The 17076-nt window shown below is 41.3% G+C and overlaps 1 protein-coding gene across 1 annotated transcript in view; it reads left to right on the top strand.

Annotated features, from left to right (window-relative positions):
• The window catches only part of traf4a (tnf receptor-associated factor 4a), a 47532-nt gene extending 32286 nt beyond the window's left edge, over positions 1 to 15246 (top strand). The window contains exons 2-7 of the mRNA XM_061719635.1: positions 2498 to 2549; positions 7273 to 7377; positions 7495 to 7656; positions 9271 to 9432; positions 9956 to 10111; positions 12401 to 15246. Coding sequence (XP_061575619.1) covers positions 2498 to 2549; positions 7273 to 7377; positions 7495 to 7656; positions 9271 to 9432; positions 9956 to 10111; positions 12401 to 13033 — 1270 coding nt within the window. The 3' untranslated portion in view covers positions 13034 to 15246. The remainder of the gene's footprint in view (positions 1 to 2497; positions 2550 to 7272; positions 7378 to 7494; positions 7657 to 9270; positions 9433 to 9955; positions 10112 to 12400) is intronic.
• The last annotated feature ends 1830 nt before the right edge of the window (positions 15247 to 17076 follow it).

Genomic DNA, 17076 nt, shown 5'->3' with positions numbered 1-17076 from the left:
ACTCCCATCCAGAGCGGAGAAGCTGTCGCTTCCTATCTCCTCTTTATGGTTGTGGGACAGCCAGCGTTCTTTGTAGTGATTTCTGGGTGATGGCGATGGGTACTGTAGATGATTTCACACATGAGATGCTGACTTGGCTCTGTCAGCCCCTAATCGATCCACCCTCTTTTATGGCCCGTTGTGGCTTGTAAATTGGTCTCCAGTTCCCTGCTGACACAGTAACCCTAATGGAGGAGAATTACTGCTGTCTCGTCATGCATTAACCTCCCTCCTCCAGCCCTCTTTTCATCAACCCTCCCTCACTCTCAGGCCTGACCTCTGCTCCCATCCCCCTCTTCTGTTCACTCGTTTCACAGCTGGGCAGACGGAGCGATGTGAACATGCTCTCTGGTACCGTCACGTGTCCCTTCGCCTCTAGGAACTGCGCTCAGGTGACTAATCCCAATCAAATTAAAGCACTGAAAGGCAAGCGCTTGCTGCTTGTGCACGGTTGTCCCTAAATTAGTTTAAATATAATAAAGGCTTGGTCTCGGTTCTGAGGGGCTTCACGCAGGAGGTCCGATTGAACCTCAGGTCCTCTAACCCACACTCATTGCATTTGTGCAAAATTGTTAAGTAATTAGTCCTGAAACTAGAGATTATTTTCATCTGAAACATGTTTAAATGCAACTCATCAAAATGGCTCTCATAGCTTTCCAGAAACAACAAACATATTTGAATGTCACGATTGCCTGTCGGGTTTCGCACAAATACAGTTTCATTTTAAAATGTGCAATTTTGGTTATGCCTTCCGCTCGTACATGGAAGAATGTTTACGTCGGTGTCTGCACTACAACATTTTTTCTAATCTGTTTCAGTCTGTAAACGGTAAGGCTGTAGTCTGGAGTGATTTAACAAAGCCAAAAGTCTCTAGAAATGACATTTACTCCCTGATTTTCTGCCCTCAGTCACCACTTATCCTTCTGTGATTATCCAGGCTGATCTTTACTGAAAGATGACAACAACAAGCCAGTCAAATACCTAGTTTTCACTTGTTTCTGTGCTTTTGTGTCTGGACGTCCGCTCAATCCTGTGAAAACCTTCATATTCACTTTCTTAATTTGCAAATAGATAGATACCTCTATTTGTCACTGTATCAGGACACAATGAAATGACAACTGCCCAGTCTAGTAGTATTTAAAAAAAAAAAAAGACAAAGAGACTAACATACAGTCACATGACGAAGCCACACAATGTACAACACACGGACACAATAATGTCCTTCCTGCTGTTTTTTTTAAGCATTATTAGCCCCATGAGATGAAAAATTTCAGCCTGTGAAATGAATTTTAGAGATGATGTATATGCAGTGCTAGCATTCAATGCTAGCTAGTGCAGTCGAAATAACTAGCAGGGGTTTGAAAAGGCAACTTTTTGCAGCACAGAGTTGAAACACTTGTGAACACGGATCAGTTTTGTTTTGAAAAATCTTTTTAAAATGTAACTTCAGTTGTGCAGGCATAGCCTCAGTGTGATCCAGCAACAAGAGCGAAGCTCCAGAGAACCAACACTATCAACAATTCAAGAGACAAATCACTGATTGCATCTTATTCTTCTTTAGTTTCTTTCAGAGTAAAAGCCTTGATGCCGTGTAGCAGCTCGTATGTACTGGCTTTTGTATTCATTATTTACAAGTGTGAATATTTCATGGTTACATCATGGTTGGGATTTAGGGATGAAGTTGTCCAAATGAGCTGTAGCAATCACTCTTAACGTTCTGAGATTGATTTCTCTTTAGTGCTGCAAAATCTACACAGGGTGCCATTGTAAGTGAAGCACGGTTGAAGACTTATTTTTGGGGTAAATTAAAGAAAATCTTGTCTTATGGTTGCACCATCAGGTCTATAATCGGCTTTTCCTGAGGAGGAGCCTCTAGAATGAAGTCAATGTTTACTGTGCTTTATGCATAGAGGAAAAAGGCTTTTGAAATAGACACTTGATCTAAACTGGAGTACAAAGAAACATATAGCCAAGAAGCGGCAAAAGAAGCTATAAAGCCAAGTCCACAATTACCTCTTTATATTTTATAGATTACAGACCAGGCCCCAAGCTTTAGTTTTGCGTGCTGCAGTTACATAAATCCATGTAGACATATCCTCTGAGAGGGAGAGGATAAAAGAGCGAGTGTCATTACAGTCAGAGGCTCACAGATCTGGCTTCATTGTGCCATGCAAGTGTGTGTTTGTATGTTATACAGCATGATGAATTGGGGAACTTCTCTGATTTAAGATTGAGTTTGAACAATAAACCCAAAAACAGCGCAGTGGTGCTCTTAAGGACGTACCGTCAGAGATTAAAGACTCTTCCTTGACGGAGTTGTCAGTTGAATCTGTATGATTGGGTAATGGTGGCTTTTCCTCTTTGAGATGACTCAAAACTTGTCTTATCTGCTTTCATCTTTTATTCTGAGTGGTCACAAATGATAACAAAGTTGTTTTTTTCTTCTGCTTTGTTGCAGTGAGGGTGTCTTCAAGTGTCCAGAAGATCAGCTGCCACTAGACTATGCCAAGGTACAACCAACACTCTGACAAAGCACACAAAACATTAATAAACAACTGTCTGCATATATCAATGGTTAGTGCCTTCGATTTGCAAAATATATGCGTCTTAATCTTGCAGCAGATGTGCACATTTGTACATAGAGGTGTGTGAAAGTGAATATGTCCTTCACCAGTCCTCTCTGACAGACGGATCAAATTTACTTTATTAAGATATGAAACCCTGATTCTGCCAGAAAGAGACTAAAACCACCGATGTGAATCATGAAAGGACATGACAGGACAGAGAAAGACACAAGACAGTGATGGGTGTGGTGTGTGCAGTGTGGTGACTGTGTGTTGTGATGCGAGTGAATATGTGGTGGATTACAAAAAGGGCAAACCGGAAACATGACACAAATACATATAATTGAAGTTCATGAAACAAGGGGCAAGTGAAGGGCAAACTCAAAGCAAAGGCTACAAAAATAAAGACATTTCAGCAGGTCTCTGAAAGTGCTCTTTAAATTAAACTATTAACAGGATAATAGTGGATAACGGCTCTAACACGCAGCTGCCAGGGTTGCTAGTTTTGATGCAGGTTGTGAATTTGCAGATGTAAGTTGTGCACACGGTACTGAGGACTATCCCAGCCCAAACTCCATCCATCTAATCACACATTTGCCACTTACAGGAGGCAGTGATTCACTTCAGGTTGTGATAATCAAGTGTCCCATTAACAATGTTATCATGCTACAGTTGACTGATTTAAAGATAGACTTGGCTTGCTGGGAGAAAACTAACACCAGCTCAGAAGTATAACTTTAAAGAGGTCTCTTGTTGCCGCAAAAAGATAATTTTGGTAAAAGTCCAGGGAAAATGAACTTGCTTATCTGGGAATTTGTGACCTCAGTAATTATTTTAGTAATACATTCATGCTCTCAGTCGCTTGTCTCATGTCTTATTTTATACAGCACAATATTCATATTGTGAACCTCTTTTAAAATAGACAGTTAGGCAAAGTCCATGTTAAAACAGATCTCAATTCAGTTCAATTTTATTCAATAACGTTTATTCATTCCTATAGGAAATGCAGACCTCTAGTTATTAATCAAAATAACAAGTTAGATGTCAGAGCAAGAAATAAAGAGCATGATGGTTTGGAAGTTAATATTTAAAAAAAACAAAAATAGATAGTTTTTTTTGCCTTGCCAAATATGTTTTTGAAAAAAAGCCGTTAACATGCAGGTGCTGGCAATTAAAAATAAAGTAGGGCACACTGGTCTAGCCAAGGAAAAATGCAAATCAGCGCAGAGATAGGCAGCACCCATTAAATCCAGATATAGTTGGGATGTAGGATGGAAACTGACATACTTTAACCCATTAAGACCCCAGGAACCATCTTAAAATGGGAAATGTTGGCTCTTTTTAATAGTTTATTCAAGAGAACAGCTGTTTGATATGGTCGCTTTGAATTTATAAAAGCCAGATATTTATATCAGTGCATACTGAAAACCATGAAGGCTGTAAATCTTGTCTTAACCCAGAGTTGGAGGTTGCACTTCATTTCATTACGCAGGATCATTTATTAACACCACTGCACTAAATCTCTCCCCATCCACACGAAGAAATGCATTTCAGCTGCACTCTAAATACAGCTAATCAGATTGTGCTCAGGGGAGGAGATAAAGACGAGCTGTAGTAAGAGTCGGAGCTCTCTCACGTGTGATATGCACATTTCAAAGTCATACGCTGCAACACAAGGATAAGAGACAGCGGAGGATCATCTCTCTTTTTCTGTGAACTGACTGATATTTCTCCTCCTATGCACTCTCCTAGCTTAGGCCGCTTTAGTCTTTACGGCTTAAACCGCACAAGTAATGACCTTTTGCTGGGCCGGACATGATAGTGTACACAATTCTTGTTCCAATGCATAGGAGAAAACTAACGTTAAAGATTTAAAATGAGACAGAAAAATGATCATATGTCCTAAAGGCTTCTGGATGTTTATCCCAGCGTGTTGTTCAAATATTTTAATGCGCTGCTGCAACAAGCTGATGCTGTCAAACACCGTGGATAAGGTCATTTCAGCGAGGAGGGAAATGAAAGGGGGAAATGTTTACGTTGGGAGGTTAACTGGAGCTGCTGCAGGATCACCGGGACGGCGGTGCGAGTCTGCACGCTGTGCTGGGAGCGGCGCAGGCGCCTGTAATAGCAGGGACTCCCCATGGGATGGATGTGCTCATGGGCACACCTGTCAGACGCTGTTATTTACCAAGGCTCTCACAAGCTCCCAGTCGCCTGCAAATTACCACATCCTGGTGGTCTCCTGTCACGGTTATTGTGAGCGCTCGCTGCTCGCTGTCCTTCCAAAACGTGCACAAACACAGCCCCGCTTGCACGAAACAACAGTGGTGCAGTCATTAAAGGATTGTTCTGCTGCTGCTGCTGCTGCAGGAGCAGCGAAGGCCAGGAATTGCTGCAGCAGACAGAATAAACCCCCAAGTTGGAGCTCTGAAGAGCTTAACCCCCCCCTCCCCACGTCTGCCAGGGACTAAGTTATTAAAAGGTCATTATTGCTGTCTCCCTGCACATTCCAAGACTGGAACAATGAGTGTTTCAGTTTGCTGTGAGATATTTCTTTTTCTGTCTCTCTCTTTTGTCTCCCTCGTTGTTTTGTGCAAGTGAAGAGCGTCAGTTGTACATCTGCACTTCACAGCTTTTGACACATTTAACGGGCAGCTTCGAGACACTCTCGGAGGCTTCTCTCTCCTTAAGAAGTCGCTGAAAAACTGAATCATCTTCGTGTTTTTTACTGAAGGTGATTTTTTCCAGTTGAATTCATAACCCGAAGTCAGTCGCTTCCCGAGTTTCAGTCACATGCACGACGGTGCAGTCCAGCTGCTCCTGAGCTGTGATTTGTTTAGAGGGCTGTTGTGACATTTTGAGGAAGTGGCTTTTCTTGTTTGACCAGCGTTCTGCTTGTGTGACAACATGGGGGGATGGAGGCTGAGCGCAGAGCTGTAAATCCTTAGGACAGCGACCTGATGGGGAGGATTTGGGGTGTTTGGGCAGAAAACTGACTCATCCGCACCGCTCAGTGACCGAGCATAAATAAATCTTCCTCTATGCTCCGCGTCTCTCTCTAAGGTCCCATAAACCCATAAACTCACTCATTATCACTGCAGAGGTTGGCTCCACTCACCACGCTGCAGTTTGATGAGGGTTTCTTCCTCGAAAATATGAATTTATTTCTTCTTTCAGTCCTGCCCCCAAGTCGGTTTGACAGAGTAACCGAACAATTTAAAATGTAAAAAAAAAAATTATTTGGTTAAAATAATATTTAAAAAAAACTAATATATTTTAACAATGTACCTTTTACATTTATACTTTGAAATTGAACCGGTTTGTGGGTTTAGATGCAGCCTGTGAGATAAAATTGATCAGAATCTTTTCACTCATTTATCACCACATTCATGTGGGTTCAACGAGAACCAGTCAATCTGAACGGGTCCAAAGCTGCCTGCTTTTGGGAACAAAGGCTCTTTATTAGTGTTTAAACTTTATGCTCTATTGACACTGACATTCAGCCAACTCCCCAAAGAGAGTTAAAGCTGCTTGATTTATGAAGCACTCCTTTTTATCAATTAAAACAGTTCTCGAAAATGTGACCAAGAGAACAAGAGCAGGAAATGGTCACGTTGTTATCGTAATTCCTGGATGAATACATATTTTATATGTGAGGAAGGAGGGCAGTGCATGTGAGACTGAACCAAACTAACTCCAGTTATAACATGTTCATTGTAATGAAGATGTGCAGTGAGGCGGCTCGTTCTTCTGCTTCTTTTAACAGTTTTGAAAATGCAGATTTATGCCACTCAGGAAAAAAAAAGTGTGTATATGTGTGTGTGTGTGTGTGTGTGTGTGTGTGTGTGTGTGTGTGTGTATATATATATATACCGTATTTTCTGGACTATAAGCCGCACCTGCATATAAGCCGCATCCGCTCTATTTAAAAAAAAAAAAAAAAGATATGCAAGCCGCAGATATTTATGTTGTTAGATTAGATATTTACTACATGTACAGAAGGATTTTGAACTGTAAATGATGTACATGTTTGTACCTAAATAGATCTTTCCTAACAGTGTCTTTTAACACGGCAGCAACTTTGCTGATTAAAACTGGACAGAACCAAGAGAAAATAACCAGTATTTATTTATCTATTTATCTGTTTGAAATCTGCTTCTACCTACTTCTATCTGCTAAAGAAGAAGTAGCGTATTCTTCTTTGCATTTATTTTGTCTTCGTTTTGATTCTAATTCCGGTTAGAGCGCCCCGAGCGGTGGAAGAAAAATCCACAGAATAGCCGCACCTTTGTATAAGCCGCATGGTTGAAAACCTATGGAAAAAGTAGCGGCTTATAGTCCAGAAAATACGGTATATTGTGTGTATGTATGTATGTATGTATGTATGTATGTATGTATGTATGTATATAATATAAAAAAGCTCATCCTGTACACATTTATTTATTTATTTGGTAGGTAGCGATTCTTTAAAAGGGAGCTGAATATTTTTTGTGAATGAGCAGTGACGCGTATGAAAACATGAGGTTTATGAAAGCCGACGGCTACAGATGACTTTGTTATGCCTTCAGCTTTAACACTCTGCATATTTCAGGTATTAATCATTGGAGCTTGATCATTAAAGGATAATATAATCGTTAACTTCATACCTGTCCTGCCAACCCGTCCTCAGATCTACCCGGACCCGGAGCTGGAGCAGCAGATCCTGTCGCTGCCCATCCGCTGCATCCACAGCGAGGAGGGCTGTCGCTGGACCGGCCAGATGAAGCAGCTGCAGGTGAGAGTGCTCCTCACCTCCCTCTCACACTCCCCCACCTCCCTCCCCCCCCTGCTCCTCACACGGCCTCGCCACCCAAACGTGCGGGTGCTTAACATGTCACGGTGTCTCCCTCAGGGCCACTTCTCCACCTGCGCCTTCAACGTGATTCCCTGCCCGAATCGCTGCTCTGTCAAGCTGACGCGCCGCGACTTGCCCGACCACCTGCAGCACGATTGCCCGAAGCGCAAGGTCAAGTGCGAGTTTTGCGGCAGCGAGTTCACCGGCGAAGCCTTCGAGGTAAATACTCCCAACCGGTTTCTCTCATTTTCTTTTCACAGCCCAGCATGAGCTCGGCGTAAACAAGCAGGTACCACGGGTCATGATTTCCACGGTTACATTAAAAGGCGTCTTTGTGGGAAAGCAGCAGGAAAAGTGAATGTCTGCGTGTCAGGGAGTGTTTGGAAATGAGACGTGTGTTGGCATAAGGAAGGGACCTCTGACTGCGTCTTTCATGCCGAGTGTTTTCCCCGGCGAGGGAGCTGAGGTGGCTCCTCTGTCGTCCCTAACCCTCCCCTGTTTACTCTGGACGTCCCTCCGCACACACACATAGGACCATTTAATCCACGTTAGATTTAACTACATTCCTTTCAAGCGATTCTTACCTTATGAACCTGGTTATGAAAGCTAAAGCACCACTCTGTCCTATTCAGGTATAATGACCTTTAAGCAGTGGTGGACAGTAACGGAGTAAATTTACTTGAGTACTGTACTTAAGTACATATCCAGAGGATTTGTACTTTACTTGAGTATTACATTTCTTTGGTACTTATTACTCTTACTTGAATACATTTCCAAGACAAATATTTTTACTTTTACTCGAGTAAATTTCTAGGAAGGCTGAAAAGTACTCGTTACTTTCAGGTCTGCTCTTTTTTCTTCTTCCCTAAAATCCTATTGGACACAAGCTGTTTTTGTCAAAGGAGGAGACCTATCACAGTGCACGCTCTCCACTGGGATGTACGTAAAGCGGAAATACGTCAAGCCTCCTCAAAACGATACCGCCAAAGTAGCCTGCGTTTGTCAAGACAGAGCCGCAACAAGTCAAGACAGAGCCGCAACAATGGCTACGCCTGCGTCAGGAGAAGAAAGACAATCCGCTGAGTCGTCTGAGTCTGATAATGAGCCGGACTCGGAGCAGGGACTTTCACAAAATCCTTGGCCGTATCTTAACTCAATGTTTGAGTTCGATCGAGTAAAAAACGAGGGCACAGACAAACCACAGACATTTATTTTCAAATGTTTATTGTGTCTGCCGAAGCAGAACTACCTCTCTGCTTTGAAATTTACTCTTGCTCTTACTCTTACTTTTACTTAAAGTACATTTAAAAGCATTTAATTTTGGATACTTAAGTATCTTTAAAAGCAAGTACTTTTCTACTCTTACTCGAGTAATATTTTGACTGAGCTACTTTTACTTGTAACGGAGTAAATTTTGACCAGTAGTATTTGTACTCTTACTCAAGTACTGGGGTCGAGTACTCCGTCCACCTCTGCCTTTAAGTTAGGTTAGGTAACCTTAGTTTAGGTTTTGGATATACAGTAATTTGGACATCCTCTGCTGAGCAGCTTCAGATAATATGATCAGTGTTCTTGTGAGAGACGTTTCAGCAGCACGGGATGAATTAAAAAGCATATATTTTGGTGTTTGAAGTCACTGCTTTTGTTCTCTGGTATTTTCTACCAAAACATGTGACAGACTTTTTCTTAAAGCATCATGAAATTGTGTGAATTTGTATAAAAATGACATGACATGTCTCCTTTTAATGTGAGATCCAGACTTGTTTCCTACCAAACTGTGTCGTAACAAAACACATTTTTCACCCATGTACTTTTTTTTTGTGTCTTCTTCAGAACCACCAGGGTGTGTGTCCTCAGGAGAGCGTTTACTGCGAGAACAAGTGTGGGGCGAGGATGATGCGTCGACTGCTGTCCCAGCACAGCCTGGCCGAGTGTCCCAAACGAACGCAACCTTGCAAGTACTGCGGCAAAGAGTTCGTCTTTGACACAATCCAGGTTAGTTTCAGCAGCCAGAGGCTCTTCTTTCCCCAAACCACCTGCCTCTCACGCGGCGCTTAGACATTTCTTTCAGCAAAGTAAGACGGGACAAAGAATAAGCTTTTGTTGCTGCAGGATGCTGCCGTTCATGGCATCTGTGGCAGCTGGATATTAAACGTGAGCTGCTATTAAACAATGTAGGCTATAACGTGAAGGCACCTGCTGCTGCACACATCTGGCCGGAGTGTAAGCAGTCATGTACTGGGCCAAGATGTGATGTCAAAACACCGGCCACAGATATTCCCACAATCTGTTGCCAGCAGCTTATAACCAAGAATTTTCTGTTCGTAAAATGAGGAGAAAAAGGGAGAATGGTTAAGAATCAGAAAGTATTTCTTCTAGAGACACCATTATTTATTATCTTTATTTCTGGGCTTTTTCTGTGGTCTTTTTTGCACTTTCAAGGCCTTTTTTTTTTTTTTTTTTTATCCTGCAACCCTGCTGCGTTGTCTGTTCTTATCAATCATCCTGTCCTCCCCAGAACCACCAGTACCACTGCCCTCGCTTTCCTGTCCAGTGCCCAAACCAGTGCGGCACCCCCAACATCGCCCGCGAGGACCTGGCCAACCACGTTAAGGACAACTGCGGCAGCGCACTCGTCCTCTGTCCCTTCAAAGAAGCCGGCTGCAAACACAGAGTAAGGCTGAACTGTGTCCTTTTATCTCCCAATTTCTCGTCCTCTGGAGGAGTTTTTTTCCTCTAAAAATATGTGTTGGTTGTTTTGTAAAGTTGTTGGTCTCTTTTTTTTTTAGTCATATTGTGCTGGTGTTCAACGGTGGGATTTATTTTATTTCTCCAGTTTTCAAACAAAGTGCTGCATCTGTAGGGCATATTTTAATGAGAGAAACACTTCTACTTTCTGACAGCATATTTTGATCTATTTTTTAAAAGGCGCATCAATTTGTGCAAGAGTGGACACTTGAGGAAGAGCTGCAGATGAGCATCACACTGCGTGTGTGCTGTCAGCTCAGTGCTCTGTTTAGACTCGCAGCATCCGGAAAGCTGGATGTGTTTTATTGACCGATGACAAGTGAGAAAACACATCCCCTGAGTTATGACTAACTTTAACATTACAAGCGGCCACATATTTATCATATTTGATGGTTTATTCAAGTGAAAGTATGTGCTGATATTTAGAGACTTTTAAGGACCTTCTGTTGGAGTTTTTCATAAATCCTTCATAACAACTTTATTGACTTGGTTTCTCCACATCCAGTCCTGGTTTTTCTCATTTTATTCGCTGCTAGGTTTTAAGGAATACAATAAAATATAAAATTTTAATAAATAAAAAAGACCAAACCTCATCAAAGGGCGCTTTGATGAGGTTTGGTCTTTTTTATTTCGGTTCTGGGTTCAATTATCTCTCAAATCTTTTGTTTTTCAAAAGATAAATGCTTGATTAATTTAAGGGGGTATAGTGATATCTAATGAATCATGTTTTTAGTTGATTTTAATTTTAAAAAATCCATATTTTTAGCACAGATATTCAATTTAATTCAAAAATACTTAATTAATCCCCAAAGGGAAATTAGACAGACAGACAGACAGACAGACAGACATGCTCTGCTCCACCTGAAAGTTGGGTTTCTACATTAAGCAGCTGCTTCATGTGCTCCACTCTTCGTCTGCACCCAGTTGTTGATTATGAAATGATCCTGTAAGAATTTGTTCAGCCAATAAAATACCAAGCACAAAGCAAGATGCTGAGCAACAAAACTGCTTCCTTGTGACCGTGAAACTTCATCAAACTTTGTACATCAAAGCAATTGAGCCAATTTATCCAGAATCTGTAAAACCAGTTAAAATTCCTGGTTGGGATGAATGCATGTTGACTACTAATCTATGGGGGCTCTGTTGAACAAGATCACTTCAAATCAATACAAAAACTAACACTGAAAATTGGAGGGGAGTTCTGTCAGCGCACAAAGGAAAGCTCAGTGTGAGGACCTAAAACTACAGATCAGAGTGCAAGCATGAAAACCAAAAACAATGCCTCCAAAAAGAAAACCAAAAACAGGTTATGTACAGTATAGGGCTGTTCGATTAATCGATTTTAAATCGTAATCGCGATTATGTAATTAGAACGATGTTAAAACGTGAAAATCGTAAAATCGATTTTTCCCTTTTTTTTTTTTTTTTTTTTTTTTTTTTACCTTGTCTGCACACATATTAATGATTGATACCATATTAATGATTGATGGAAATACCTCTCAATACCTGCGACAAGTGCCCCATGGGAGAGGCTCTTTAGTGTAGGAGGGGGCGTTGTAACATGCCACCGGGCATCCCTCAATCCAGATGCGATAGACCGGCTCGTGTTCCTTGCAAAAAACTTGCAAATCTGAATAGCAAATGTAATGACTGACATTACACACCTCTACCTCCTTCATGGGTTGCATTATTATTTAGCATGCAAAGACCCAGTTTAGTTTAATTAGAAAATGTCTTGTTTTATTTAATTGGAAATATAACTTACTGTATGTTTGCAAGTGCTGATTTGCTGATTTTTTTTTTTTCAGAGATAAAACTTTATATTTTATTATATTTTTTAAAACTTTTTTTCAACTTATTTCACAGAGTTTTGCACTTTATTCATTCATTTTTGGTTTAATAAGAGCAAAGTTTGCACTTAAAGCCCAATGGGGCAAATGTTCAATAAAAAAACAGCATATTTTAAATCATTTCTTTGCCTTTTGTCAATTCACAAAATAATCGTAATCGAAAATCGGATTTTGAGAGAAAAAAAATCGAGATTTTATTTTTGGGCAAAATCGAACAGCCCTAGTACAGTATATGTTTCATAGATGGCAAATTAGTTTAAAAGTGAAATATAAAAGTTAGAGAAGAACAAGAACTCCTGTAGTTGTGATATCACGTAAGCCCCCTCCCTATGTAAGCTAAACATATCTCTGTTTCCTCTCTGCAGTGCCCCAAACTGGCTATCGGCCGTCACCTGGAAGACACCACCAAGTCTCACCTGACCATGATGTGTAACCTCGTGGGTCGCCAGCGGCAGGAGATCATGGAGCTGCGGAGGGAGATGGAGGAGCTGTCGGTCAGCCACGACGGCGTTCTCATCTGGAAACTCAACGACTATTCCCGCAAACTCCAGGAGGCCAAACTTCGAAGCAACCACGAGTTCTTCAGCCCTCCCTTTTACACTCACCGCTACGGCTACAAGCTACAGGTGTCGGCCTTCCTGAACGGCAACGGCAGCGGCGAGGGCTCCCACCTCTCCGTCTACATCCGCGTGCTGCCCGGAGAGTACGACAACCTACTGGAGTGGCCCTTCTCCTACAAGGTGACGTTCTCCATCCTGGACCAGAGCGACCCGTCGCTTTCCAAACCCCAACACATCACAGAGACCTTCAATCCCGACCCCAACTGGAAGAACTTCCAAAAGCCCAGCAGCACCCGCAACTCGCTGGACGAGAGCACCCTGGGTTTCGGCTACCCCAAGTTCATCTCGCACGAGGAAATCAAGAAGAGGAACTACATCCGGGACAACTGCATCTTCATCAAGGCTTCTATAGAGATTCCCCAGAAGATCATGGCTTAAGATCTGACGTTTGTCTTCTGTCGGGATGGAGAAGGATGGGTTAAAAGCTGGAACTGATACTTTCAACCTTGAAAACTTCTACACATTGACCCTTTAGATACTTTCTTCCCTTGCAGCCTGTTGACCACAGAGCTGGACGCGGATGGTTCTGGCTGTACGAGCTGACTCGGAGGACCTTGATGTATCACAGAGGAAAAAGTGTTTGGTCAGAGGGACCATCACTCTCTGGTTTTTATCATTTTGTTTTCTATTCGTTTGCTGACCTTTTTATTACATTCTACAACAAAAAAGCCTTGGAAATCAAACAGTGCCTAGAGAGTTTATCTTAAGTTATACATTTGTTGTTTTATCCGCAGTACAGATGTAAAAGATTATGGAAAAGATATAGAAGATAACAGTGAAGGGCTTTGCCGCACTTAGGAGTGAAAAGAGAGAAAGGTAGAAGCTGTTTAGACTCGAGCTGAAGCCCAACTGCCTTTTGTTTACACGCTCATACAGTATATTGATCCCTCGACAAACACTCAGAACTCCTCGTGAGGTTTACCTAAAGACGAACAAATTCATCAATGTTTTCAAGTGAGAAACCTGCAGCACAAATGTTGGTGTTTAGATGTGTTAATGGACTAGTTTCATTTTGATAGTTATTACCATGCTGTAATGAAACAACAGCTAGCTAATGGTTTGCTTGTTTTGGCATAAGTGAAAGACTGAAAGTGAGTAGAAACGACCTTCATGAGCAAAATCCTCCTACTATCGTAACAAGAGTTGCTTTTTTTTTATCCACACATTCAACTTTAGACAAAGACAACATACTACTTGCGCTCGATTTTGATCTGTATTCTAAGCTAAGCTAACCAATTATCAGTGATAAAGCTTTTCATTTTCTTTTCTTTGCAAACCAGAGAAATAACAAACAACAAAAAAAAATAAAACTGAAGCTGCTTGTCATTTAAATTTGACCTGAAAACATTGATGTGGCAGATGTGCTGCCTGTGACTCGTGTCCGTAAGCGGTTGGACCCGGTCGTAGGTAACTTCTGCAGTGCTTTGATGAACCGATCACACACTTAGACACCAGAACAGTCTTCATGTCTATCGTGGAGTCCCACAATAAGAAAACATAAAGCACCTTTCGCCGGTCTCCGGACGAGCAGAGCAGACAAAGAGGCCAGTTGTTGAAGTACACATGCATTTAATTGTGAAGGAAAAGCCATGTGGCCTTTTTATACAGTATGTCTTCGCATGAGGGTTTTATGGGTGAGCAGGGCGACGAACACGTGCATGCTTCATGTGCTACCACCTGGATCACATTTTTGTACTGTAAGCTGTATTCTTGAAATCCTCTCCCATTAATGACAATATTGTGTCTTTTTTCTGAACCTTTTTCGAAAGTTGGCAAATTGTCAAAAAGAATAGTTTTTCAGTTTTGTTTTTTATATACATTAAATGTGAACAATATTGGGATGATAACCTATAAAGACATTGGACATCTGGACCAAGTGTATCGTTCAACGTGACCTGGGAATAAATGGTGTTTGGAGGCTGACATAATCTCTGCACACGTGTGGGCGTCTTGGGACTGGCTGCACCTACGGTATGTTGCCATGGTCACTGGTGGATCTCCAGCCCGTCACACAATGTAAGGACGGCGAACAGCCCTGTGGTGCACACCCGTCACAGCACCGGCGCAGGCACAGAGGACTTTGATGATACAGTTCAGTCGTGATGTATGTGAATACTAATGTAAAAATGCAGAAGCACATTCTGTCTTTTTATTATTACACGTGGGAAAGCTCCTGCTATCTTGTCATAATACCAGCTGATATTTTACAGTGATTCGAAGAAGCAAGAAAATACAACTTTTTGTAAGATTATGTATTTTTAAAGTACTTAGCTGTTTTATACAAACTGTTTTTGTTGGAAAAGCTGGGGGTGACTGAGGATTTTCAGACCCTTTTTTGTCTCCTGGACATTTGGATAATTTGTTTGTCCGTGTGGTTTGAATCTCTCATATTCTGTCTGTATTATTTCCTCTTAAAAGTATTTATTTTAAAGAGCCATCTGGTGGGTTTGCACTGATGGCAGAAATGTTTTAATATGTTGATTGATGAGTGCTTGTCAATTTCTTATCTGAAATAAAATACCATATATTATAGATGTTTGCATTTTGCAAAGGAAAATTATTAAAAAAAACAAAACAAAACATTGCTAATATTACAGTGGTATATTTGTCTCTTTGGTAAAGAACTCTTCCCCATCCATGCAAATAAAAGCCAGTGATGTACACTTACATGCTACCTCGGAGCCTGATGAGAGAAAAGGTCCTGATCGTGAATCTATCTATCCTGATGGTTTTTATAAAACAAACCATAAGGTGCATCCTCTTGGTATGCAGTATATGGTTACGTCCAAGGGACAACTCCTGGTTTTTCTTGAATAAAGCCAGAGTTTGGTTCTCTGCTGTCCAACTTTACAGCAGAAATAAACATATTTACAGTGTGATACGAAAAAAAACAAGATTTTGCTGTCTACAACAATTTTTCACGTCCATAACAACTAGATTTCACGTCTATTACAACTGTACAGGATTTGAATTGTTATTTAAAGCCACAAATGTATGCATAATAATGGGCTTGTTTTTTTGGCTACCTGTCATCATTCTAGGTTTTAGTGTTTAGCATTTTTGGTAAACCTGACTTCTGATCTGTGGGTGGAAACCTAACAAATAGGCCGTTGTGAAGCGTACCAACAGACTGTTCAGACCGACTCTGAATTGGCCCCAAAGGGTCTGGGGACGATGCTTAGCGAAGCACCAGGCAGCAGCTACCTTGACTCACAGTCACGGGCTCCTAGCAGAGCTAACCGGGGGACGACCTCCGGCCCACTGGCTGTTAGCCCTGGCAGCAGCTGTGAAAGTTCCTCCAGCTAGGACCCCCCCCGGCTGGCTTGGACCCTTCCTGATTGAAAAAAAGTGGACCACGGCCAATGGCCAACTAGCTACCTTTGAATACACCCATTGAAGCGCGGCCCTGGTGGACACGTTGGCAGCCAGGCTGGGGTCAATGCAGAGCGTTGGCTAGTTGAGGGTCCCACTGGAGCTCAGTTGGAGCTTGTTGCAGCTTTGAAGGTATCTGTTTCAAATGTTGTTTTGGGAGGAACATCTGAAATGACTTGAGGCTGGATGGACAGATTCAGTCTGAATGAATTGAAGGTAACATTAGTAAACATCACAATTACGGTTGCCACCTTTCAGAAATAGAAATAAGGGACGCCCTGATTTCAGCAGCGCAGGAGCCAAAAAAAAGCCCCTAAACTTCTAAACTGAATAAAAATGTGTTTATTTTATATGAAAAAACCAAATGCTTTGATTTAAAGTTTAAAGTGCTTTAATAGCATTGAACTTGCATGACTGTACAGACAGACAACCATACTAGCAACTGGAATAGCCTCCTATGCTACGTATGTCCACATCAGCCCAGATGTATAGCCTGCAGGTGAAGAATATGGTGTAAAAGTTAATTTATTTCAATAATTCAACTAGAATATGGTGTAAAGGTTAATTTATTTCAATAATTCAACTAGAATATGGTGTAAAGGTTAATTTATTTCAATAATTCAACCAGAATATGGTGTAAAAGTAAATTTATTTCAATAATTCAACTAGAATATGGTGTAAAAGTTACCTCTTTCAATAATTCAACTAGAATTTGGTGTAAAGGTTAATTTATTTCAATAATTCAACTAGAATATGGTGTAAAAGTTAATGAAAATATGGTACAAATCGCGTCCCGTATTAGTTCAATACGGGACGCAACATTTTTTTCTCAAATAAAGGACAATTCCGTATTTTACGGGACGGGTGGCAACCCTAAACATAACTCCTGAAAAAACAAGACGTATCAAAACATGTCTTTGCACAAGCAGATTGCCGCACGATTCTCACATGGTCTTGAACATTGCCCATGTTGATGGAAATGCATCTGACAGTTTTCCAGCTTCTCTCTGTTTAATGGTTATTTATTGGAAAGAGCATGCTGCAACCAA

The sequence above is a fragment of the Cololabis saira genome, chromosome 4 (assembly GCF_033807715.1).
Source record: "Cololabis saira isolate AMF1-May2022 chromosome 4, fColSai1.1, whole genome shotgun sequence".
Classification (NCBI taxonomy): Eukaryota; Metazoa; Chordata; class Actinopteri; order Beloniformes; family Belonidae; genus Cololabis; species Cololabis saira.
The sequence above is the reverse complement of the archived record's forward strand: the minus strand, read 5'-3'. Positions and strand labels throughout refer to the sequence as shown.